This window comes from Rattus rattus, chromosome 12 (assembly GCF_011064425.1).
Source record: "Rattus rattus isolate New Zealand chromosome 12, Rrattus_CSIRO_v1, whole genome shotgun sequence".
Taxonomy (NCBI): domain Eukaryota; kingdom Metazoa; phylum Chordata; class Mammalia; order Rodentia; family Muridae; genus Rattus; species Rattus rattus.
The window spans coordinates 54746463-54773528 of NC_046165.1; the positions used below are offsets into that span (position 1 = coordinate 54746463).

Consider the following 27066-nt stretch of genomic DNA (forward strand, 5'->3'; position numbering starts at 1 on the left):
TTTGTTTTCAACGTGTGCATTTATTTCTTATTTTAAATTCAGGCTCTTCCACGGTGTGGGCTTACAGTGCCACTGCCAGCGACAGCTGCAGCCACAGTGTGCCAACAAGGACTGTCGAGCAATGTGTGGGGTGTCCTGAAGAAAGACAGTGGAGAGGTCTGAAGCAGGGGGGACACAGGAAGCGGAAGAGGCTGGGCAGCTGGACAGCACAGACCTGGCCTCAGAGGTCTGGGTGCCTGCAGGGCACACTCCTGGCCACGCTCTCAGACCACTAAACCTGGGAACTTTATAGACTTTCTGGTTTAAAAACAAACAACAAACAAAACAAATGAGCACTCAAACAAACTCACCGCTGCTCTAAGAGGGCGACAGAGCTCCCCAGCACAGGGGCAAGTGCGGCTAGTTTACAGGCATGCGATCGCCTGCAGCAGGGCAATGTTCTCCTCAGTAGTTCTCATCACTGACCCCTCTTTTGTATCACCTCCCTGTGCACCATCTTGTCGATTTTTGCTATAAATTACTAAAGTCTTAAATCTGCCAAGAAAACACAGATGGTGACAGACCTGAGCAGCAAATAAAATCAAACGCCCCCCTTCTAGCTTGAGGTGTTTGGAGAGGAAAGAGGGTAAAACTCACAGCTTGGTTCTGTCCCAGGACCACTCTGAAGTTCCATCTACGCTGATGGGAACTTGCCCACTGTCCCCTTGTGCGTGTACCCAAGTGCATGTGCTAAAAATGCAGCACTTCCTACAAACCTTACTGATGTGTGGCAGATGCTGTGCAGCACAAGCTGAGTGAAGTCTCTTTTCCACTCCTCCATTTTAAGCTGCGTTCAAAATGGTAGAACCTCTAGACAGCAGGGTTTACAAATCAGTGGGGTTTTGTAACAGAAAGGAAAGGGACAAACAAAACCATTGGAGCATACGAGAAACCCTGAGGCAAAAATGGCTTTTCCTGTAGAGTCTTCTTCAAGCTGACACAGTGTCTGTCACAAGGGCCCAGGGCCCTTCTGGGAGGGCAAGCCTTCCTCCATCCACAGAGAGCCAGTGCGGGGTGCCCTGCGGTGGATGCGCCGAAGCCGCAGCAGGTAGAGAAGGATGGATAGAAGGACGACCAGGAAGCAACCAGAGAACAGATAGTGGTTGTAGACAAAGGACACGCCCTGCCAGTGTGCGTGGCCAGCCCGGAACACCTCCTGCCGGATGTCTCTGTGCACAGAGACAAACAGAAACAACAGTGAGAAGGGCACCAGGCTGTTCCTGGCTTTCGTTACCTTCAGGGCAGGGGCAGCAGGTCCAGAGTGGGTCCCCTGTCAACTACGTTGGCAACACTAAGGCAGTGACATGTGGAAGCATGTCCTTAAGGCCATAGCATTAGCATTTCAGCAACAAACATTTGATAAATGTAGGCCCCAGGTTTTTGCTCTTATAAGGAAGTTAATAGGGCAAACACATTCATGCGGAACTTTGTATAAACAGTAACAGCTACTACACAGAATTTCTGGAGCTGACCCAGCTTAGACTAGTAGATAAAAATGTTTTTAAATGTGGGTCATCTGAGCTAGGTGTGCTGACTTGAATGAAGAAAACGGTATGTGTTTATGTGACCAACTGTGGACTGGAATGTAGTATCTCTTTTGGTCATGAATCTACATAGACCTAAATGCCACCAAAAAAAAAAAAAAAGTATTTATGACACTTCGGTGCTAAGGATGATGACTGATGCTTTGGGCCCATTATGAAGGCTAATGCCTCAGCTGTCAGCCATCCTCATGCTGAAGGAACAGACATGATGGTTCTGCTACCTACCAGACATTACAAGACAATGTGTTAATAAAGATGTACTCCTACATCACAAGTCTGTGTGCTACAACAGAGTCATAAATGCTTTTCAATACAATGGTTTCTTTTGCAGTCCTAGATACTATACTATCACAGAAGCAGCCCAAAGTCATAAAGGTCACCACTAAATGGACCCTTCTACAGGGGTCAGGGAACAGACAGATGGGACATAGGATGGCATCACAAAGAGTTGTTATGCTATATGGGAGAAAAGGAAGCCCCTGGGGAGGGTAATGGAGAAGACCCAAGTAAACTAACCCAAGCTAGTCTGGCTAGTCTCACAGCGTTGACAACATCCACAGCATACAGCCACCAGGAGGCAGCGTGCTCCAGAGAACCATCAGTAGTGACTCTCCCAGGTACATAGCCTACCTCAAGGGCAGAAAGCGGGTCCTGTAAAGGATTGCCCCCAGGGTCCACTGCACTTCCTTGTCATACACCTGCAAGGCTGTCTTCAGACTTTTGTATGTGACAGGGAAGGAGAAGCCCCTGTGGAACACCTCAAACATCCAGGCTGATTTGAAACACTGATACCTACAAAACCAAGCACAGGCATGGGTCAGACAGGCACCAGACAGAATGTCCCCATCTTACATCATGCCAGCTCTGAGAAGGTAGCACACATGTGCCGCTGAGTGATTATCTAGCTCAGGTTGTTGCCCTATGCAGAGGACAGTTTACCTGTCAAAACTGACTATCCTGAAACAGTGTCATTCAATCACTGCTGTGGGACACCACTCTCCCCATGCCTACAGTACGTCATCATTAACTGAACAAACACTGCCACCTTCCATCTCCTTTAGACCCCAGCCTCTTTATGACAGAAGGGAAAGGCAGGGTGATCCTTTTCGTGATCCTTTTCAATGTTTGCTAGAGCCCCCTCTCTTATGAGGAAGTACTAGACTAAGTGATAAAATGTGGTAGTAAATGATAAGCCTCAGCCACTGCCCAAGTGACTTAAACAAAGGGATCTTATAAACCATACCATTCATGTCCTGGGGAGTCAGGCGGAGGGGACAGAAAAAGGGAAAGGGGCAGCAGCCCACATAACTCTGTTGTTCAGCAGGTCTTGAGCAAACAGTGACAAAGGGGAATTTCTGCGCAAAGATTTCAAAACTAAGCAGAAAAGCCGTAACAAAAATGTGTCCCATTTGAAAGAGCCGAGGGTAGAGAAGGATGGTAGATAAGGAGGGTCACCTGGCAGATCAGGACTTGAGTGTCCACTACTTACTTAAGTCGATGGAGGTCGGCATGAGAGGCGTACAGTCCTCGGTCAAAGCGTTCCCGCAAGATCGACCACTTTGTTGCACAGTAATCCTGAAAACAGTTGCACCCCAAATAAACCATCCCTTATTAAAGCTTATTAAAACAGCTTTTCCACTTACCAAGTTTATATTTCTAACAAGCACAGCAAACACACAAGCGGAGCGAATGTCTGTATAGTCAACTGAGACCTGGGGTTCTGTGAATCTCTGAGACCAGCAAACTGTACTTGCTCTGTACTAGGAAATCCTGCCCAAAATGAACCTCTGCAAACCATTTAGTTCTCCCATCACCATGGTACCGGAATAAACTCTGGCAAAGTGAAACTGGTTTTGGCCTGTTCAAACTGTGTTCTTGAGTTTAGGGCAGACTTAGCACTGGAGGAGGATGGTGATGGAAAAGTCACTTGGAGGCACATTAACTGTTCACACCTACTAACACTGTGTCCTTCAGAAGGGCACCGGCCTCCCACCATGACTCCTCCTCACCTTTCTACAGGATGAAGAAGCTGGGACTTAGAGAAATGCTGTGATAGGGAGCATGAGGGAATGCACTTGGCCTGAGGCATGGGGAAGGGAAAACATCAGGAATGAAAAAGTGTAAGAGAGAAAGAGGGGGGTGGTACACAGTGTAAGGCCATGTTGTTCACCATGCTGAGGACACTGAGCTGGGGTGACAGGCTGAGATCAGTGGAATTCAGCAAGTGAAACTGTTTAAGACTTTAAATGGTACAGCAAGGTGCTGCATGAGAGCTTCAGACAGAACACCCCAGGACAGCATGCAGGTAAGCACCAGGGAGACCAAACACTGAGGATCTATTGGACAGCTCCTGGTGAGCCAGAGGGTTGGCAAGGACAGTGACAATGGAACAGGAATCAGGGATAGGCTCGAGAAATATTCAAGAAAGAAACTATCACTGATTATGGGGTGGGGGCATCTGAAAGAGAGAAAGAGAAGCAAAGGGTCCATGGCTCAACAAGAGAGCATTTACCCGGCACTATAAATAAAACAATGCCTGGAGGAAGGGACTGGATGGCTGGTAAATCAGCTACAATGGCACAAAAAAGACAGACAAAGAGAAAACTGTGGCTTTGTTTAGAATTATGAAACTTAATGGGTTAGGATCAAAGACTAGATGCCAGCAGCCAGAGAAGTACAGCACAGATGGGACAATGGATGAACTGATGAGCTGGAAGGGCAATGGGCTATGGCTGAAAGACAAGAGCCATTGAGGCTGACGACATATGACAGGGCAAACCTCAGACAAAGAGGGAGAGCAGAGGGAACAAGATCATAGGAGTGTCCTGGCTGCTCTGGGGGTAGAAAGCTGCTGAAGGATTTTGAGATGTGGCAATCAAAAGTCAACTCAAGACTTTTCTGTGTACATTCCTGGTGATAGTTAGTAGAGCTTAGACTTCCTTCTATGATTACTTCCCACAAGACAACTGAAAGGAAAGGACATCACAATGGCGCACTACAAATATTCCCGTACAAGAATGACAGAGGCAGGACCTGCAGCCTTCATGGTCTCTTCACAGCATTAACTTTCTTGGCACATTACCTTGGCAGCTTTAGTAAATTTAGCAGCATTGTAGTCTCCCCCCATTCGTAAGACATCTTCGGTGCAGTAGTAGAACTCAGAGAAGCCATAGAATTCACTGTTCTGGAAGTGGATTGGAGGCTGGTAGACTCCATTGAGAGAAGTCTGTGTCTCATTGGTTTTGTTCATGAAAGGCTGGAGGGTCTCTCGACACAGGTCGAAGTCTCCTGTCCCCCGAAGGTACAGGGTTTGCCCATTTTGCTGGATCTCATCTTTAAGGTCCAGAGGCAAGCAGGGGTCCAGAAATGGAGCATCAGGAGTCAGGCCAGTCTGTTTACCCAGAAGCCTGTGGCACAAAGAATCATTTACCATGAGACCTATGCTACATACACTGTGCTTTGGACATCTGATTGTACCATCCCCACCAGCATCACCATCAACCAACTACAGGCCTAGACAGCAGGAGGCATTATTATTGTTGCTGTTATTAATCAACTACTGGCCTACATGGCAGGAGGCAGTAGCTGTTTTTGCTGCAATAGCTGTTTTTGCAGCACTATCAGCTCTGAGGAGCCCTGTGAAAAGAACTGTTAGCCTTGTTGTAAATGAAATACACCAGGCTAGTTACATCTGAAAGAGATATCCTGTTAATTAACCCTTGTCTCTGTATTTTGTGTGTGTGTGTGTGTGTGTGTGTGTGAATATTCATGCAATCAATGAACAGAAAACCAAACTTTTGACAGTGGAAGTCATGCTAGTATTGGGTACTATGTACTCCCAGGTCTGACTGTTAGGAGTTGAACCTTGCTGGAGTCACTTGCCCTCAATGACATTCCTCCCATCAGGGTTATCCATAATGTACTTGAGTGCGAACAATGATCTTTGCCATAAAACTATTTACTCTAAAGAAATGAACTACCGCTGTAAGTGACAGAGACAGGTATGAATTTCAAGGCTCAAATAATAATGGCATGCTTATAATTATCAGGAATTTTGAGCAGTTAAATGTGTGTTACTACTGTTTCTGTGTTCTACATTTAGCTTAGGAGTGCCACTGGACTACACAATATAAAACATTTTTTTTTAAATTGGTAATAAAACCCAATTATTAAAACTCAGGAGTCAGGAGAAAGTGTTTAACAAATCTATGAAAGTTAGATTCAAATTTATATTTCTAATTTAAATTTTAAGACTGTTATGAAAAATAACTATAACAAAATGTTCTAGACACAAATTTAAAACAAAAAGCAAACACCATGGGACTACTGCTGTTGTAATTAACACCTATCAATTAGTTTTTAAGGTAATCAGAGAACTTCATACTTACAGATGTGAACTCTGGGGAAACTCATACCAAGTAGCTCCAACTTGGTCTTTATTAAATTTTAGGCCCTTACTGATTTATTAAGATTAAATTGGTCAGGGCTGGAAAGATGATTCAGTGGTTAAGAGCACTGGTTCCTCTTCTAGAAGATCTAGGTTTGATTCCCTAGATGGAGGAGGCTTACAACCACTTATAACACCAGTTCTAGGGGATCTAGTATTCTCTTCTATCCTCCTTGGATACTGCTTGCATATAGTATACAGACATACATGTAGGCAAACCCCCAAATACATAAAAGTAACTAATAAAATTCTTGAAAAAGATTAAATTGGTCAAGTAAATATACTATTTCTTAGCTCTAAAATGATCATTTCTCCTTAAAAACATTCTATCAACAAACCAGATACAGGAAGAGCAAGGTATCTTATATACCCAGACTCTGCCCTTCTGGTTCCAAGCTATTTGTCTGTTCTGATGGGCACACTTCAAATAAGTAACTGGTATATTGTTAAGCTTATTATTATAATTCATTCATTTATTTACTCATTCATTTGTTGGATTTTTTTCAAGACAGGCTTTCTCTGTTCAACAGTCCTGTTTGTCCTGAAACTTACTTTGTAGACCAGCCTGGCCTTGAACTCACATAAATCTGCCTGCCTCTGTCTCCTGAGTGCTGGGCTTGAAGGCCTGTATTATCACTGCCTGGCTCTTTTCTTTTCTTTTTCTTTTTCTTTTTCTCTTTTTAAAGACAGGGTTCTGCTATGTACTCTGTGTGGCCTGAAACCACATAGACCAGGATGGCCTAAAACACACAGAGGTTTCCTGCTTTGGCCCCACAGGGCAGAACTAAAGGTGTACATCCCCATGCCCAGCTAAACTCATACATGTCAGTCTAACAGAAGTGATGCTCTTTCCTCTATTTTTCTTTTACATATTTTTCTACATCAGGATTTCACATAAACTCAGTTTTTTAAGTTTCCACTTATAAAAATGTGAAGGTTTATTTTTAGTTTTATTTAGGTTTGCTTTTTGAGATAGGGTCTTTTAGGCTTCAAACTAATGATATAATGATTTACAGGCATGTAACATCATACCCGACTTAAAAATATTTTAATATCCTTAAGTTACTTCAAGTTATTTCTTTACTCTTAACCCCCTTTCCCTGTGGTTCTCAGTGACAATGTCCAGTGTCTCTAGAACATTCCTTATTTGAGGCTTTCTGAAGTCAAGGGTACCGGCTGGTGTGAGCCTCACAGGGATCAGCAGTGTGGCGTACTTTGTCACTGTCTGAACTTTCCCAGGCCTTTAGTGTCATAGTATCAGTCACTCAGGAGCAACTGTCATCTAGTGTTGGTGAGGGTCCCACTCTATCAGATGGAGAGTGAAAGTGCAAGCACACACAAGGGTGGGACGGGGGCTCATGGCAGGACCCTGAGGATCCTCAGTCCTTCCAGCACAGTGGCAGCTAAAAAGAAGGTATTTGACCAGAATCTAGTTTTGATGAGGAGCAAGCTAGGCTTGCAGGTACCTGCTGAGGAGCGGCAGGGGCTGTACCTGTTTTTCTGAACTGTGCTGGCAAATAGTCTGTCTTCATATCTCTGCCGAGCAGCATTACCACCAAACCCAAGAAATGTGGCCACATAGACGCGGTACACATGCTCAGTCTGGTGGACATCACACCCCAAGTTGAATTCAGCTAATAAGTTTTTAGCCACTTCTTCCTGCAGGCACAAGGATGACACATTTTGGTATTTTAAAGCAACTTTAGTTCCAGTTAAAAAAGAAGGGTCTAAAAAGAGTTATATTAAGAGCAGCAGATTCTCTCTCCACCTCCCAAGTATGCTCTTAGCCTGGTTTAAAATGCAGTATGATTCTAACTGAGGAATTGCAGCTGCTGTACATGGGTGGGGTTAGGACTTTCTGAAAAGGAGGTCAGTGCTATAGTTTCTCCCCTCTGACCCACAAATCTATTTATGCTACTTCCTGCTATGGGCATAGACCCAAACACAGGAATGTTCTGATAAATAGACACACCTTTATCTAAAAAACAAAAATAAAAAAAAAAGGAAAAAGAAATAGCATCTGAGTAGTCAACATTAAGGGAGGGTTAGGTTAATGGCAGTAGTCAGTTATAGAGGAATACAATGTGTACTGCGAATAAAAGGCACACAATCACAAAAGGCAAAAATGTAACAACCACATCTTTAAACTATGACAGGAATAAAAATAATGGAAAAATTCACCAAAACACTAACAATGCTTTTTTTTTTTAAATGATGGAGAGTCCAGGGGGAGTTTTTGTTTTTCTGTTTGTCCTAAGCTTTCTTTGTAGTTTGCTACTTTACAATGAAGGGAGAACGCAGGCAAGGCAGCCTCTAGAGGCATATCTGAGATGGGAAGTAGGAAACACAGGCTCAAATACTTCAATTTCCAAAGTAATTTTCCAAGGAGCACTAGGGGCTGAGTGTTAGGCACACAGCAGCTCGAGCCTGGCTCACAGAAATTATAGGACTAGCATGTGGTCACACCACTAGGAAGGACAGGGTGATGCTGCCAGCTAGGCTTGTCCAGCTCCTTGGCTTACTCTGAACACCCCCTGGTACATGCTCCTACTGTGGGGGAGACAGTGTAGGAGGCCATGCTCTGGTGTCAGTTTACACTGGAGGAAACAGTGATGAGAGACATGGTGATTTTGGGACACATGGGAATGACTCTGTTGTCCTTTTTGGAAGGCACAGCCTGCTGAGGACCACAGACCCTGACAGAGCACTGAAGGACTGGAGGAAAGATGGGGTGAACCAGATGTGGAGTACTAGGTACCAACCTCAATATTTCCCAGAACAGTTTGAAAACAAAAGCGACTGTGCTGGTCATAGCTTCCTAATGATACACAATGCTATATTATTTTTTAAAAGTGAAGTGAAAAAATAAACAAAATCTCAAGCATGTGACTGACATATACACCAGAGAAAAATTCTTTCAGAAAACAAACCAGCTAGTGTCAATGTACAAACGCAATCGGCTTGGCTGAGGCCTGCCTCATTCTCCGGCCTCCTTCCTCCTGGGTTGAGAAGGTGAACCTCAGCAAGCAGAGTAAGGATGTGTCCAGACTCAGGAAACAAAACAAAGATGGATGGAGACATGTTAAATGAAAATGGAACCAAACAGAAGGCACTCTGTACAGATAATAACCTGCTGTGAGGAGGCAAAGCTTACAGTTTTGGGGACTTCGTATGCTATCTGGGTAGACACGCCTCCCATGTCAAGAATACCGGCTGTCCTTTTCCGCACGATGGCCTCGCTGCTCTCACTGCCAGGAATGTTGACTTCCACAACTGCCTCATCATCTGGAGAGAGAAGTGTCCACTGGAGGCTTTGAAGAGCACCCAGGCCACTCCTCCCAATGAACTCCACTGTAGCTTAGACAGTAGCTCTGCTCGCCCAACCCTTTGCACTGAGCTATCATAACACTTAGCTCCTCCTCAGCCCTGGGGCTAACCATAAACTGTAGTGTAACTTCCAACCAGATGGCTATGGAAATGTGGCACTTACCCTCCTCAATATGCTCAAACCGTCCAAGGACAAAATTAATGCCAATCCAAGCATACACACCTAGACATTTCAGAGCAAAATTAAGAAAAAAATTAAGCTTTAAATCTCTGATCAATTTGGTCTGTGCAAGCTGTCTCACTTATTTTTAACCCCTAACAGCCTGAGACAGAATAACACAGTTCTGCTGTTTTATCTTGCCCTAGTGGTTTTACAAGGACTCTCAATTTTAAAGCTTATACTTTATGTCAGATGTGTTAAGAATGTAAATTCCACAGTGATTGCACACTAACTTCCTCTCATCTTTCCTGTACCTGTCACCCACACAGCCGCCTGTACCTGCCAATGTTCCCTACAGCCCATTTCTATCCATTCCCACTGCTACCTGGATCTGTGTCATTATGCAGTGGAGGTGACAAGCTAACCAATCTTCAGTAGCAACCTCCTCTATCCTATCCTGCTGGGCTGGGCCAAAGAACAATGTCTGAAGTAGCAGGCTGATAATTCAGTATGTATCCAGTTGTCAACATCACCACTACCTTTCCACAGGGCCATGATCTGGCCAAATGAGAGCCCATGCTGGTCTGCAGTGGCCTTCCTTCCCACCTGCAGCAACAGTGGCCATCAACAGTGACGCTGGGCTCATGCTTCTTACGACTACTGAGATGACGTCCTTTACTGTCCTCTCAAAGGCTCCACTTAGAACGTTCTTAGGTGGGTAGGTGGAGGAAAGGCCATTCTCTTTCATATTCCCAGGGTATTTTCCCACGTCCTTTGGGTGCTGAAAATGACCGCTTACAATTCTGAGGGCTGTACTTGTCTGTAAGGAGTTCCTGGCTCAACTACCCAAGTCTGTTTCCCAGTGCATTTCCCCAGGAACCCTGGCTCGACGGTGGGTGACAGAGGAACAGATACCACACATTTAGGTCTCTGCTCCTAGAATACCATTTCACTGAATGGTTGTTTCTCACTCAAGTGTAATAACTTCTCTAAAACAGAACTAATACTTTCTCAGTTCATCAAAGACAAGAATTCCAATTTCCTTGGTAGAAGTAAGTAAGAAGTTCAGCTGGGCAAGGACACAGACTTCCTCCCTCAGCCTGTTCAATATATATTCCCTAATTATGCTAAACTCAGATGAGTTATGTTTAACAGTTTTAGGGCTGTACAATAAAGACCAGTCATCTAAGAGACTAACTTAGTCTTTGAAGAGTATCTCAAGGCTATGGTCTCTAGTGATTCAATATATTGCACAATGTGGAGGGAGGCTCTGAAGGCACTGCTTCTGACACTTCAAACTGATGGTCTGATACCAACCTTCCTGTTTTCCTGAGATGACTTCGGCATGGGAGTCAGAAAACAAGAAGTCATAGTGCACAGGGATGTCGGTCAGGAGATCCTCCAGGATGGCTTTCTGCTGGCTGTAAGGCAGTCCCAAAATCTACCATCAAACCACATACTTGGTTTTTTTGTTGTTTGAAACAAAAATAAAGAAACTTGAAAGAGTTAACTGTAAAACTAAAGTGATTCACTGAAAAGATTGCTTATCTCAGGAATGTTCTTTCCAAATGAAAAAGTTCTGTGAATCATGTGATCTTTAGCTCAGTGGGTGGGGTGCTGAGTTCCATCCCCAGCACTGTATAAACCTGGCATGGTAGTGTAAATCCACTCCAGCACTCAGGAGATGGAGGTAGAAGGATTGGAAATTTAAGGTCAGGCTCTGTTACATATTTAGTTTGAGGCAAACCTGAGATATAAGACTCTGTCTCACCAGCCACTTCAAAATTAACTTTATAATTAATAGTAAAAAACGAGTAGATTAAAAGCTCTTTGGGGAGATCTGCATAAGAGAATAGCCCTGAGATGAGATAGCCATGATGGGGAGGGGAGAGCAGTAAGCCACCCCTCCTTTGCAGAGACCACCCACTCTCCAGGCTGAGGAAGACCACCTTTCAGGAAGGACTCTCATCCCGGCTGTGCAGAGGATATAGAGAGGTGTCTCTTTGTGTTTTGCCCGAGGCACATGTTCTGCAGCAAAGCTCAGAAGTGGAGAGATGTAATCGCTGACTTTTTCTGGAGAGGTAGCAAACTCTGAAATGCCTGCAGAAATGGACAGTTGGGTTAGCAGGGATGTCATGGCGTAAAGAGAAAATGTCTTCAGTGTGCTGAATCTGGGAGAGATTCAGGCTTCACTCTATTCTAGTTTTGCCTATTTCTCTACTTCCACCCTGCTATATGGCATGAAGGGTTCAGTTCCATAACCTCTTCTCTGTCATTGGTATATCGATCCGACTGAGCATCTGTTACGTGTCCTACACAGGAGCATATTCTTGCCCTTGAGAAATGTACCCTTCTCTCCTCAGGCAAACCCCAATGGTTACAACACCATCCACTGCTATAGGCCTTCAGCTCAATCCCTAGTGGTCTTTCCCAACCTTCAGATCAGGTCAAAGTGATTGTCTAATGCAGGCAGCCACTGCCTGTCCTCACGGAGAGCCCAAACATGATGAGTTCTGCAGCTGGTACTACAGATCTGTTTCTGCTGCCTGTGCGTGGCATCCAGGGTAAACTCTCTCTCATGCCCCCATGCAGACTGCCTTCTACTGTCACAGACCACTTCTGGGTCTGCTTATGCTAGTTTCTTTGGACACTGCCATCTGCTGCTGGCCTAGTGTATGTAGCTCACTGCCTTCCAGTTTCCACTGATCCCTCCACCTCCTACCCCAAGGATGCTTTTTTTGATTTTGGTTTTGTTTTGTTTGTTTTAAACCCTTCTAAGGCTCCTCTAACCAACCCAGATGAACTTAGCTTAGAGATATACTGCTAGCCACACAATGGCCCATCCTTACCTCCTCTCAGAGTTCCTTTCTCTCACCACAAAACACCTTGTTCTGGCCTTTGGGCCTCTGAGTGCCCTGCAGAAAGTCTTTTCTTCCCTTACCTCCTTTACCCAATCAACTTTTGCCTGTCCATTCAGCTCCTTCTCCCACGGAAGTCTTCTCTAGCAGAGTCCTAAGGGATATCAGCTCTCCTCACAGACTGTGCTCCCCTTTGCCAGCTATGTGTCTGTTCATCACAGTACACTCCTGCCTTGTCTCATTATAGCTGGAGAAGGGCTCACACTTTGTCTTGTCCTGTTCATACCCCAGCACTTAACATTATCTGGCAAGAGGAGGTACTTGGGAACATCTGATCAATACTTATTATTAAAAGTGAACGGGAGGTAAGTAGACAGCTTAGCAGTTAAAGCACTGGCGCTCTGCAGAGGACCTAGGTTTGGTTCCCAGCACTTATATTGTGGCTCCCAACCAACCAGTTCAGGGGCTCCAGTCACTTCTTCCGGCCTCCCTAAGCACCTGCATACACACATTGCATAAACATATACTCAGGCACACAGGCATAATTAATATCTTTTTAAAAAGTAAATGAGTGTTTATAGCTGTCATTGAGTCTACAATATCGAAACAGTGGGGACTTGAGAAGTTCTACAACTTCCTACTTCACACATTAGGGAATTATAGACCCAGAAAGGAAACAGCAGAAAATGGAGTTAAAGGCAAAACTTTTGACTCTGCACCCAGAGCTAGTTCAGTGGAAAACTAGCCAGAATCTATTTCTAATATACTTAGAGCCTTGTTTATATTAACAATAAATAAATATCAGAATCTTTATTTATGGAAATCCACTGATGTTATTTTCACTTCTCAGTAGAGGGTAATAAACCATGTTGGTTATTACTTCTCAATATCCTGTTTTAAACTTTCTGTGCCATGTTATAATTATTTATATTTATGGGTACAGTATGAAGACCAGACACGTGAGCACACTGCAAAGCAAGCAAAGCGAGCACCTAGCATGTCCATCCCTTTGAGCACAGATCATTTCTTTGTGCCTCTCTGGCATTTTAGAAAATACATTTATTGAACAGTCTGCATTTAATATTTTAGCACTCACACACTAGTGAGAGACAGAATGAAAGTTCAGTGTTTCTGTTAATATGTGCAGCCTACTGTTTTAAATCAGAGCTGATTGAGTCTAGGAATGAAAAGCTCATTTTAAATGCTCCATTCCCAATGCCCCAAGAGCGTACCAACCACGGACAAGGCAGAGAGATCCTGAGAAGGTTGGAGACTATCGCTGCTTAGGCTATTTAAAGAGGAAAGCAAGATGTGATTCCATACTTCACACGGCTTAGAAATGAAATGATCCTATCTTTAAAAACTGACTATATTTACATTCACTTTTTTGGTTTGTTTTTGTTTTTTTAAAGACAGTTTCTCTGTGTGTCCCTGGAACTTACTGTGTAGAGCAGGATGGCCTTGAACTCACAGAGATCCAACTGCCTCTGCTTCCTGAGTGCTGGGATTAAGGGCGTGCAACGTCACTGCCTGGTTACATTCGTTCTTTTCTAAGTCCCGAGATTGCCCTTATGAATAATCTAGAGCATAAGAAATGCATCCAGGCAAGTGGAGTCTAGTGACTCAAGTGAGGAGAAGAACTGTAAGCCAAAGGTCAGCATGGCTGTCTCAGTAAAACACTGTCTCAAAAATAAAGAGGGCTAGGGGCATAACTTGCTGGTAGAGCACTGTCTAGTATATATGACTCTTATGGTCAATATCAGCACCACGAAAGAAAGAGAAGGGCAAGGGAGAGAGGGAAGGAGAGAAGGGGGGAGAAAAGAGAAAGGGTAGGGATGAAAAGGAAGACATCTGCATAGTAATTTTTTTAAAAAAAAATCACTAATACATACCAATATTTAAACAAATAGTATGTTAAATTTAAAGTGACAATCAAGAGTTATCTGAAAATGTCTGTTTTTAAGAAAGCGTTCCCAAATAGGAGAAACAAAGCAGAAGTTTCCCAGCAGTGTTAGAACATGAGCACACACCATGGGGTGAGTGTGATGACGGCCACAGGTGACACAGGCTGTGGGTGTGTGATCAGGATAAGGAAATGGGAAGAGAAACAAAGCCAGCTACTACACTGCGTTAGGCCCTGCCTTGAACTTAGAAGCAAGGCTGGGCAGTGTGATCGAGAGGGGAGGTATCGCACGCAGGGAGTGGTATCATAGAATTACAGGAACCTAGAACCTGGCTCAAGTCCTCAGCTGTTCCTATCCCATACCGGGCTTAATTTTCATCACCACTGGCTTCCGGTTTTTGTCCCTCATCTGTCTGATGTCCAGCAGGTCATGAGGATTGCCGTTGTGCTGAGGCCAGCAATAGACAAATATCCGAGACCCACTACTGCCGCAGTCCACCACAATGCCATAGTTCACGTTGGGGTTGTTGGTGTCTGTAGCCTCAACGTCTGTGACTCGGGCCAAGTACCTTGTTTAGAAATACATGAGTGTTATTATTAAAACAGAGCATCGTCCTGCTCTAACAGGGAAGCCTCACTGCAGAAGTACATGAGTGCCCTCCATGCTATATAATGATCTCTCTCTGGGACTCTCTGTGACAGAGGACAAGTCAAAAGACCAAACCAATCCTGAGACCCCTATTCAGGTATATGCTCACCTCTCCTGAGCACACTCCTCAGGTTCCAGAGATGACTGTCTCCAAAATGCAAGTGTTTACTCAGAACCCAGCTTAAACAGGTTGAAGGGGCTCCTTGACAATCCTGGGGCCTCTTACAACATGGACTCTGCAGCCAGCTGTCAGGCACTTCCAACAGTCCAATTTACTAACAGGTAGTCAGCACAGGGTCCAGTTCCTACAGCCATGTGTTCCTGTGCCTGTTCAGTGATCACATGATGGTCCAGAGACTGTTCTCTCCTCTGATGCTCATCTGCCGTGAGCCTAACCATGAGTGCACAACTATCCTCTAGGAGGTGATCAGATCAGGAGGAAGGAGACATCAGAGCAACCCCACCTCTTCCTGCTGTGGGAACTGGGACAAAGCCCTCACTAGAAACAAACGTTGCTGGCATTTTGCTCTTGGAACCCCAGCTTCTAGAGTAGTGGTTCTCAACTTTTCTAATGTTATGACCCTTTAATACAGTTCCTCATGTTGGGGTGATCTCCAACCATAAAAGTTATTTCATTGCTACTTCATACTGTAATATTGCTATGAATTGTAATGTAAATATATGTGTTTTCCAAAGGTCTCAGGCAACCTCTGTAAAGGGTCACTCAACTCTCAAAGGGGTTGTGACTCACAGGTTGAGAACCCTGCTCTTGAGCGTTATGAAGTACAACTGTTGCTGCCCAATGTTCTGTTACTGCAGCTAGAACAAAATCAGCCAGAAAGTATGACATTCCTTCTGGAACACAAAGTCCTTATCTCTTACCTTTGAAATTTCTTGTCCTTTGACAGCCACCCATACTTGCTGCGGATTATAACAACAGAAAAGTATAAAAGGGAGACAGCTGCAGCCAGGATGCTAATGACAACGATTTGTCGTAAATTGGTGTTCAGAATTCGAGGACAGCCCACTGGAGAGATGCTAAAATGCCAAGAAGCAGGAAAGAGACAGGAAATGCCAATCCTGAAATTCCAAAGAAACAGATTTTAGATGCTTGATGTTCAGCATGAGCTCTCCCTGCTTCCTGTCTGCTGGTGGCTGCACTGAGCATGCTCCAGATTGCTGTTTGGTGATTATAAAACATGCGTCATTATAAAATGACACGATGAGCATGACATCCTGCTGGTTATAACACTCCTGGATTATAATATTCCTACATTTCCCCCCTGTCTGGGGAGCATTACAAAAACATCTGTCTTTTTACAAAAGGGAATGCCAGTTCCTAAGTTTAGCCAGATAAACACAGAAATCTATAATGAAATCCAACTTAAGGATGATGGCACGAAGGGGACTGAGGACACAGAAATGGCTGTAAGCTACCCATAAACACCAGCAGCCTAATGGACCAACGTTATGCATTAGTGACTCAATGACTTAGGGGAAGTGAGTTAGCATGTGATTCTAATGTAAATTTCTGCCAGATGACCTGGTAATGGGAAAACAGTCTTTCAACAGAACCTCCTTTATGAAATCAGCAAGGGAACTCAGATGAGTTCTAGGATTTGTCCCACATCTCCTCTGAGACATGTTTTGCAAACAGAAAGGAGTTCAATGTATGCCATGAAAGAGAGGCAAACTGTAGAGCCGTCAGCAGGTGCTGCCTGTAGGGTACATTTCATCACTTCATGGTTTCTATCCTCTTTGTTGTGAAGAGTACTTCATGGACTAAAACCTCTCATTGAAGGAGATAGACTGCCAACCCCTTGAAATTTCTATTCAGTTTCCTTTCACAGGAGTTCTGAGGACACTCCACACCCGAGTCTTCCTCTTCTGCACCTCAGAGGCCCTAGGCTGCTATCCTGTGCTAATATAATGTGCAGGCCTAAACTGCAGCTCACACTAACCTTTGTGGAGCTCACCTGGCTACTTTCTTCCTGTAACAAGTGCCCCACTGGAGGCTGTAGGGCCAATGCTTTTAGACCAGTACAGTACAACTTCAAACCCTTCTCTCTTGGGATTTAGATTGTCCTCTCTCTTAACACCCATTTCTTCAGCATCAAAATCTCAGGGTTTACAGGCTAGTGATAAAGCCCATCACTCACCTCCCCATACTGAAAGGCCAAGCAAGGTCCAGGCAATGTTGTGGGAGTCAGTTCTCGTCATCTACAATGACAGAATCGGAGCTGGGGTCTTCATGGAGTCAGAGCTACCCTGGTTCAGCATAAAAAACATCAAGAAGAGGACAATCAAATAAAATATCCATGGCCTACCAAGTAGACACTCAATCTCAGCCATACCCCACCTAACTGTGATCCTGTGTGGAGGCCACCGGGTTAGAGCAGCATTCTTGTACATCAACTTCATGCGCTAGAGATCCAGGCCCAGTCAGGAGACTGGCATGAACTTTTACTGCAAGCAGTCCTAAAGCCCTAAATTTTCAGGGCATGACTTTATTACAGCACTGAAAAGTTAAAGAAGATTTGGAGAGGTAGGGATGCGCAGGATTAACTCCAAAGTTCTCGTCTTTACCTCCTGGGACCGCTTAACACTTTCACAGCCTAGTCAGCCTCTCTGCTCTGGAATCCTGTCAGGGACCCTTGGCTCTGTTCCAAAGCTGTCTGTCCTTGAGTCCCCCAGCGTTCTACCTAGACTTCATCCTCTCCTAACTTCATCACCCCTGCTCTGAGGCATTCCCTCTGAATTTACCGCCTCTGGTTCAGCTTATAACCTAACACTTAACAGATGACTTATTTCCTCAGCCTAGCTGCTCTCCTGAGTCATGTATACATCCACCTTCAATCTCCAGTCTCTGTATCTGGATGCTGCATGGATCATGAACCGCTTTTCTAAAATTGCACTCCCCATTCTATTTAATGCCAACCCCCTCTCCTTTGTCCTGATTCTCATCCCCAGTCTCCCCATCTTCCTTCTCCTGACTCCTGCTCACCTAAAACCTAACCTTTCGGGGTTGGGGATTTAGCTCAGTGGTAGAGCGCTTGCCTAGGAAGCGCAAGGCCCTGGGTTCAGTCCCCAGCTCCGAAAAAAAGAACCAAAAAAAAAAAAAAACAAAAAACCCTAACCTTTCGCTTTTTATCTCTGTTCTAGGCCAGGCTCTCACCTCTTCCCTGCACTGCCTTCTCCCTGAAGTCCTACCTGGGGGCTCTCTAATGCTTTTCCTACACCATAAGCAGGGATTCTTTCCCTGAGGCTGACACACTCAGAACTCAGATTATATCAAGCCCAGATTCAGAATCTCCCAGTGGCCACATGCTCTTTGAACAAACGCTGCAGTCTTCCTGTGCTTTCCAGCCCTGCAGCCTGGGCCAGCTGCTCTTCTCTGACCTAGTCACCTGCTCCCTTCTTCCCCCAGCATTCCAGCTGCATTGGCAGCTCCCACTAGCTTCTAGAAGCCTCTCACTCTGGTCTGTGGCCTCCCTGCTCCCACTGCTTCAGAGCAATCCTTACAGCTGATCACCTGACCTCCAGCAAGCCATTACTCAGTATCACTTTCTCAGGGATCATAAGTACACACACCACTTCCCATCCAGATCTTATCCTTGATTTATTTTTTCTCATTTTACATTTACTTTTTGTTTGTTTTTGTGTTTTTGAGACAAGGTCTATATAGCCCTGGTCATCCTGATACTCACTGTGTAGATCAAACTGGCCTCAAACTCACAGAGATTTGCCTGCATCTCTAAAGGTGTGTGCCATCATACCTAGCTTAGCATTGACTTCATTATTAAATACTCATAGGATGGCTTACTGTGCCCAGGCTGTGCTCCAGATGTTCATGGGTTATTCTGGTTTCCTGATACACTGTGGTAGGAACTTGCTACTGTCATGTTCGGCCATGGGGTAGAGATTCAAGTGTGTGACTCACACTGTAATCCCTGTTCTCTAACATGCTGTGCACGTGTGGTCTACATTTCTCTTGTCCCACAAGTCCTTCTCTGGAATGCATACTGACTGCTGCATTAAACTGATGGACTCTGGGAAAGGTTCTGACGAGAGTCAGAGTTCTGGGAAGAAAAAGGTTAAGATGATATTGGATAAGTCTTTTCAAATCAAAGAGAGACCACTTCCCTTACTTTTCTCTCTTAATGAGAGGAAAAAGTCCTCACTCCTTGGGTGTGGAGGAAGGCTCCCAAGCCCTGTGTGGCTCCTAAAGCAGTTAGCTGGCTGCTATGTGTGGCTACTTAAAGGAGCTAAAATGAAACCCTGCAGCCAGATATGGTGACACAGGCTTGTCATTCTAGCTATCCAGGAGGCTGAGACAGGATGACTGCAAAAGCATTGTCCTGGCGGGCGACAGACCGAGCTCAAGAGTAGCCCTGGGAAGTTGGACCAGTTTCATGTAAAAAAATGTAGGCTGAGGACATGGCACAGTTGTAGTGTTTGCCTAGCATGCGTGAGGCCCTGGGTTTATGCCCACCAGAACAAATGATGATGACAATGACATTAAATATAAAATTGAGACTATGAAATGTTTGAAATCTTCGCTGCACTAGCTTCATCCAAGTGCTCGGTAGGCCACAGGGCCTCTGCACAGTCTGTGAGGGGCATCAGAGCAAAGCTCTGTGATATCACAGTTCCCAGTAGATCTCTAAACCAAACGCAAGTGGTGCTCTCAGCTCTATAGAATGCCCCTCTCTGGGGTCCATTGGCTGAAATTCCTGCACAAAGGGAGCATGAGCCTTTTAAAGAGCCTCTCTAATACAACAGGGGCTCTGGGGTTATACTTGTGTTGACTTTGCCTTTATAAGGCCATCTCAGGCAAGGACTAGTGTGGGCTACACTAGGAGGGAGAATTATACAAATAATTAAACCCAACCCTTAAGAATTTATAACCATCCCCACCCCACAACTCCACCTCTCTCTAACCTGGGACACACAGAAGCCTAACATAACTGTCCTCTGACAGGTCTACCCAGGAGCTGACTGAAACAGATGTAATACCCACAGACAAACACTGGATGGAGGTCTGGAGACTCTTATGGAAGGATTAAAGGCCTTGAAAGGGATAGGAACACCACAGGAAGACCAATAGAGTCAACTAACCTGGACCCTTGGGAGTTCTCAGAGACTGAACCACTCACCAAAGAGTATACATGGCCTGGACTGAGGCTCCCTACACACATATGCAGAAGACTTGCAGCCCAATCTCCATGTGGGTCCCCCAACAACTGGTGTAGGGGGTGTCCCTAAAGCTGTAGCCTGACTGTAGTATCTATTTCCCAACCAGGCTTCCTTGACTGACTTTAGTGGGAAAGGATGCCCCTAATCCTTCAGAGACTTGATGTGCCAGGGGGCCCAACCTCTCAGAGGAAAAAGGGAGAAAGATGGGGAGGGACTCTGTGAGGTGGGAACCAGGAGGGTGGCAGTGTTGATGGAAAGAAAGAAAAGAAAAGAATTTATAACCCAGTAGAGAGGAACACATAATTTCCCCCTTCTTCTTCACTGTGTAAATAAATAAATAAATAAATAAATAAATAAATAAATAAATATAATTAAGTACATTTAAAAAATTCACAGCCAGTTGGTTGTGGTACACATCTTTAATCCCAGCACTTGAGAGGCAGAAGCTGGCAGATCTCTGAGACTTAGAGGTCTCCAGAGCAAATTCCAGAAATGCCAAGAATACACAAAGAAATCCTGTTTCAAAAAAAACCAAAAACCAATAACCACCTGATCACCAACCAACCAACCAAATAAACAAAAAAGATATCTTTTAAAATATTCTAATATAGTGAGAAATTCAATGTCCTAAAGATGTAAATTTTTAAAATATCCATTAAAAGGAAATGTGATAATATAAGCAAATATTGACATAATCTTAGAATTAAGGTCTGTCTCTAAATGATATCAATGTCTGAAACTGCAGAAGAAACTATAACTATGTATAATTTTAAACTTTCCATATGTTAAAACATCAACAAACCCTTCTCAGATACAATAGCTTGAGAAAGGAACTTGTAATACTTGAGACAAAGGCTTGAGACAAATTCTGGCTGGAGGCTGGAGAGAGAGCTCTGTGGTTAAGAGGACTAGTTGTCCCTCCACCCCCACCCCCAGTACCCAGTTTCAACCTCAAACATTCATGTCTTTAATTCCAGCTCCAGGGGTCTCTGATGTCTAGAGCCTTAAAGGGACTCACATTCATATGCACATACCAATTTGCACACCTACACGTAATTAAAAGCAATAAAAGGAAATCTTTGAAAATAAAAGGTAACCATTCTCTGCTTATAAGACATTCACGTGAAGTAATAAAAGGAATACACTAACACAAAACCAGGCAAGAGTAACTGAAGTTAACAAGAGAAAAGATGCAAGGTCAGGGTGTTCAGATAGACCTAAGGAAAACGGGACCTGAAAACTATCAGATTGGCAGAGGGTTGAGGGGTAATATGTACTAGAGGCATTCAAGTGACTGTGTAGACAGGTTCAATGTGCCTGTCCCTCTCTCTACATTTCTAGAAACTTACTGTGGTGGTTTGAATAAGAATGGCCTCCGTAGGCTCATATATTTGAGTGTTTGGTCACTGGGGAGTGGGGTTACTTGAGAGGGATTGGAGATGTGGCCTTGCTGGGATAGGTGTGGCTTTGTTTGAGGTAGTATCACTGGGGGTGGGCTTTGGGGTTTCAGGACCAAGCCAGGACCAATGGTTCTCTCTTTTTCCTGCTGCCTCCTTCTCCTGCACCATGTCTGCTTGCATGGCTCTGAAACTAAGCCAGCCCCAACTAAATGCTTTCCTTTATAAGAGTTGCTGTGGTCATGGTGTCTCTTCACAGCAATAGAACAGTGACCAAGACATTTACTCTTGGGAAATAATAGGGTAGATTTTGACTGAAACATGCACAGCCTGGTCACCATGGAACTGTGCTTAAGAGCAAAACATTGTCCCGAATGTCACAGTAAGGCCGGAAATGTCACTCGGAAGATGAATATATGCCTTGCATGTAAGACTCTGGGTTCCTTCTTAGCACTATAAAAACACATGGAAAGCTAATGTGACTTATGGGGGTGAGGGCACATTTACATTATAGAACACAGGATGACGATGGAAGGTGATTGTGTCTCTGTACTTGACATGGCGAGAGCACCACTGTGTGTAAATAAAAACATTTCACCACCAAGAGAAGAAAAACGATAAACAAAATGTTAGCAGTGTTGCTTATTTCTGAGTGGCAATGAGATAGATGACCACTGTTACTTGCTTCCCCAGGCTTGCTTAAGTTTTCAAACGCATATATTAATTTCATCATCAGGACAAACCACAGAATGGCTCTTGACAAACTACCTGTGTTTAATTCCCTCCCTCTTCTAGAAATATGAAGAGAGATTACTTTAAAAACTCAGGAAAAGGGCTGAAAAGATGGCTTGGCACCTAAGAGCATTGCTGCTCTTGCAGAGAGGACCTGGGTTCGAGTCTCAACACCCACACGGTGGCTCACAACCATTTGCAACTTCAGTTCCAGAGGATCTGATGCTTTTCACTTCCTCTGACCTCTGTGCGCACCAGGAATACATGTAGTACAGCCATACAGAATACATGTAGTGTTTTCAGGGAAAACACTCATAGATATAAAAGAAAATAATCTAAATTAAGAAGAAGGAAAAAAAGACATAGCAACTTCAATCTGAGCACAAAATAATCAGTGAGAGTTGCACAACAGTTGAGCTAAGAACTAAAGAGAGTGTTAAACAGCAACTGGTGTGGGAGAAGAAAAGCCATTGATGCCTCAGCACTACGAGTGTGACATGAAGCAGACATGAAAACTCCCAACAGCACTATGGTCCAAGAATGGATGAAGAAAGCAACCAACAGCAATGCTGAACTCTAGGACTCTTCCCTATGAGGGCTCAGAGCTCAGGAAGGCCAGTGCCAATACCAGGAGGAGGTAGGAAAGAATGTGGGTGTGGCCAAGAAAGACAAATACATTTCTAAGATGTACCTTACCAAGGATTACAGCATACTTGGCAAACTTTACGTACCTAGCATTGGTCTTAGGGCTTTCTTTTTAGTTTTAAAAAGGATTTATTTAATTTTTCTTTATGTGTGTGCAAATGCATGTGTGTGCACATGAGTGCCTACGGCAGTCAGAAGAGGGCATCAAGTCCCTTGGAGCTGGAGTGGTTGTGAGGTCTGTGGGACAGCAGCTAGTGCTATTAATCACTGAGTGATTAAATCTTTTCATCCCTAGGACTTTGTTTTTAAGATGTAGAATTTTGACAAAAACGGTAGTCCATAAATTACTTATTATTTTCACTCAGAACAGATGTAAGGCTGAATGTTGCCAAGAAGTCACAATACTGCAACTTGATCTTAAAATGCAAACTCCAACTGCTGTTTCTGCACTTAGGATTCTTGGCACCAGAACTCAGGCAAGCAAACGCCTAATACTGCTGTCATGCTTTAAAGAAAGTTCTAAATTGCAGCAGGACTATCACCAGAGAGAGCAAAGACCTTTGTGATTCTAGCTGCAGGGTCTTCCTTAGCAGACTATTATGTAAAGGAATAAAGCCTGTGGTAGTTTGAATTAGTATGGTCCCCGTAGGCACATATATTTGAATGCTTAGTCATTAGGGAGTGGCACTATTTGAAAAGGATTAGAAGGTGTGGCCTTATCGGAGAAAGGGTGTTACTGGGGTGGGCTTTTGTCCAGTCTCTCTGCTTAGGGGAGAGGATGCAGCTCTCAGCTACTGCTCTAATACCATGTGGGCTGCTATGCTTCCCACCATGATGTTAATGAACTAAATCTATAACTCTGTAGCCATGCTGCCAATGAAATGTATTCTTTTGTAAGACTTGCCTTGGTCACAGTATCTCTTCGCAGCAACAGGACAGTGACTAAGTCAGAGCCCATCTGGACCATAGGGCAATTTCTTGGTGAGTCTCCTATTATGTATGTGTATGGATGCTGAATCTCCTGAAAGTGGAGTTACCAACAGCTGTGAGCTGCCATGTGGATGCAGGAAATTGACCTTTGGTCCTCTGGAAGAGAAGCTAGTATTCTTAACCCTTAAGCCACCTCTTCAGCCATGAAGCTGATACACATCAGCCATGAAGTTTATTTGGTGAAAAACACAGGTACAGTAAACACATATTATGGGATTTGGGTTAGTCAGACTTTTCATCCCTGTGATAAGCACCTGGGAGAAAACCTTCTACAGGAGAAGGACTTTTTAGCTTATGATTTCAGAGCAGCATACCATGGTGGTCAGGAAGCAGAGAGATAGAGAGGACAGGAGGAGGATGCTGAGCTAGCCCTAGCTGGCTTTCACCTTTCCTCTTTGCTCCATTGATGTACCTAGCCTATGGGGCGGTACCCAACATTCAGGGTGGGCTAACCCACTCTGCCAATCTTCTGTGAAAATGCTCTCACAGACAAGGCTGTACGCTTCATGCCTTACTAATGTCTGAGGCATTTCCCAACCCATCAAGTTAACAATCAAGAGTACCCATCACAAGTCAATTCAATACCATCACTCAAACACGGGTTAGGCTCTAGGAGAGTCTAACTTTTGAGCTATAAAACTTGAGATGACAGGAAGAGTGTTTCAAAACAGAATCACTTAACTATCAGATGATTAAAGGAGGACCTTGAACAACTGCAAATACTGACAGAGCTTGCAAGAAATGACTGCCAGGGAGCACTGAGATGTTGGCCACTGCACAGCAGTGACTCAGCTATTGGTAAAAGATGCAACAAAGCAACTTGAAGGATGCATGCTGCACACATGCTTCTGTGTTAAACCGCAAGTCCTAGTCAACTTTGCCCTATCCTCTACTATTCATGTGGCCTTATGCAGACAGCACTTTTTCTGCACCAGCTCTGCAGTCTTCCCGGAGAATGGGACTTTCCTCCAGTCCTAGGTCTTTATCTCCAGCTTATTAAAGCCCCGAATCCTTAAACTCAGTAAGGCTGGGTAACATATACCAGCCTCTGGAATTCTCTGGGTGTGAGAGAGGCAACCCCACCAGCATGGTCACCTTGTCCTCAGCTTTGGTTCACACTTCTGTACCAACATCCCATCATTCATTAAGTCAATTGCTTTGTGTTCGTATGTTCATGTGTGTGTAGGTACACATGTATTTGTGTGTATGTGTGTAGGCCAGGTCACAATGAGGTCAATCAAGGTCTCTCACTGAACCTGGAGTTCGCCAACTAGCTAGGCTGACTAGCCAATGAGCTCCAAGTACCCCCTTCCCCCACCTCCCCTAGTACTGGAATCTGAACTTAGGTCCTTATACTTTCACAGCAAGCACCTGACCAACTAGTCCAACTCTCCAGCCCCAGGATCTGTCAATTCCTTCATCAAGCATCCCACACATCTAGGATGACCACAGCAAATGACATTACTTCAAGACAGATCTTTGTGGGCAGCCAAATCTTTTTTCACTGCAAACACTCTTTATGAAATGCTACCTTCAAGGTACGACCAAAGAAAGGCCCGAAAGCCTAGAGATCAATACCAGCCTCTCCATGTAGCACTTGGAAGCCTCAATCCATCATCTGTTCCCACACTGCATCAATAGCCTGTTCTTGCCTCACTCTCAGTAATATTTGTCCTGGCCAAGGTGGGCCTGTTCCACACAAGCTCTCCTAATATTGGCCTCTGGCTTTTAATCATGCTGTTCCCTCTTCATATCCAGCTTGTGCAATCACACACCCTTCAGGGCCCCTGGGTAATACGTTTTAAATCTAGATTTAACTTGTTACACTTTCTAATGTCTTCCTGCACTTCAAATCTCACGATCCACAGGCAGCCTCGTATAAACAAACTGAACACATACTGGGGGGAAGACCCCTTAGACCAATTCTCATGTTTGACTCAAAGTCTCATATCTCACACACTTCCTGATAGAGCTAAAAGAATGCAAGCCATAAATTCAATGAGCAGCAAAAATAAGTGGTGGGGGCCAGCAGGATAGCTCAGCAGGCCAAAGTACTCAACCTGCAAGCATAACTATTTAAATTCATTTCCTGGAACCTCAGAAAAAGTTATTCTGTAAACTCCAGTCATGGGGGGCAGGCATGTGTACATGCCCCGCTCCCCATCATCCACTCCCACACATGCAATAATAATAAATTTTAAAACAGATGTTAAATCAACATTAAGATAAGCAAAAAAAAAAAAAAAAAAAGCTACTCACAGAAAATAAGCATAGTTCTGTAACTATGTCAAACAATTAACAAACCAGATAACAGACAACTTAAACATAATATAACACAACACAGATCTTAGACCCCTCTGAGGATGGAAGTGTACGTAGTTTCCTCTCACAAAAGCTTTATAAAGCCTTCAACCTAACGTTAACTAAGTGTCTAATTAAGGATTGTTACTGACCTCTAGTTTACTATGTAACATGCAGGTCTTGAATTATAACAAACATCAACAGAGAGTAGCATCATCTCTTTTGTTTTCTGGTGGCAACAGCACCTGTGTTCACCTAGCTGGGGTCTGAGGCGCCCTGCAGGTTCTGGAGTTATATTCCTGAGAATGGGAGACTTGTCCCTTTAAAGAGTCTACGCATGACTCAAGTTGAGAAAGACAACCCTGCACCATCGCTGATCTCCCGTTCCGCCACATTTTTTCCACGGGGGATTCTAACAGGAAACTTCCCCAAAGCGCAGAGCAAAGCAAATACGTGATGCTACATGCGTCGTCGTCAGATTTCGGGAGGCAGGCAGAGGCCATCCAGCCCCGGGATCAATAGTCCTTCTCCCTCAGCCCACACTCGCCATGGGGTCAGGGCGCTCCCGGGACCCGGCAAGGTGTCGGGGACAAGCACCTGTCACCGGGGTCACGGGGCTGCGGCGGGGCGCCCGGATATGGCGAGGGAGTCGGTTGGACAGGGCCGTGGCCTCCCGCTGCCCTCACCCCTCCGGACCCCGGCCTCACCTGCTGGGCGGGCCGCGGCTCCGGGGGAGCGGGCGGCCACTAGCGCACCGCATCCCGGCCACCAGCTTTGCGGAGGTTCGGCTCCTTCGGGAGCCACGCTGCGCGCGCCCGCCAACGTCACGTCACAGCTCGCGCCGGCGCGCGTACGTAGGGGGGCGAGAGCGCGCGCGC

At 44.7% G+C, this 27066-nt stretch overlaps 1 protein-coding gene across 3 annotated transcripts; it reads right to left on the reverse strand.

Annotated features, from left to right (window-relative positions):
* Nucleotides 1-27042, reverse strand: Entpd4 (ectonucleoside triphosphate diphosphohydrolase 4). 3 transcript variants are annotated; one of them, XM_032917348.1, is made up of 13 exons: nucleotides 26896-27042; nucleotides 17087-17195; nucleotides 15810-16007; nucleotides 14642-14847; nucleotides 11467-11617; nucleotides 10835-10938; nucleotides 9521-9580; nucleotides 9185-9315; nucleotides 7523-7689; nucleotides 4666-4990; nucleotides 3073-3158; nucleotides 2214-2375; nucleotides 1-1208 (listed from the first exon to the last, which is right to left on the reverse strand). In XM_032917348.1, the coding sequence occupies exons 2-13, from the start codon at nucleotides 17092-17094 to the stop codon at nucleotides 989-991; spliced, it is 1818 nt and encodes a 605-aa protein (XP_032773239.1). In that variant the 5' UTR covers nucleotides 17095-17195; nucleotides 26896-27042; the 3' UTR covers nucleotides 1-988. The 3 variants fall into 3 exon arrangements, with proteins under 3 accessions (XP_032773239.1, XP_032773237.1, XP_032773238.1); XM_032917346.1 differs by having other exon boundaries at nucleotides 9161-9315; XM_032917347.1 differs by lacking the exon at nucleotides 26896-27042 and adding an exon at nucleotides 26341-26427 and having other exon boundaries at nucleotides 9161-9315.
* Nucleotides 27043-27066: the final 24 nt, after the last annotated feature.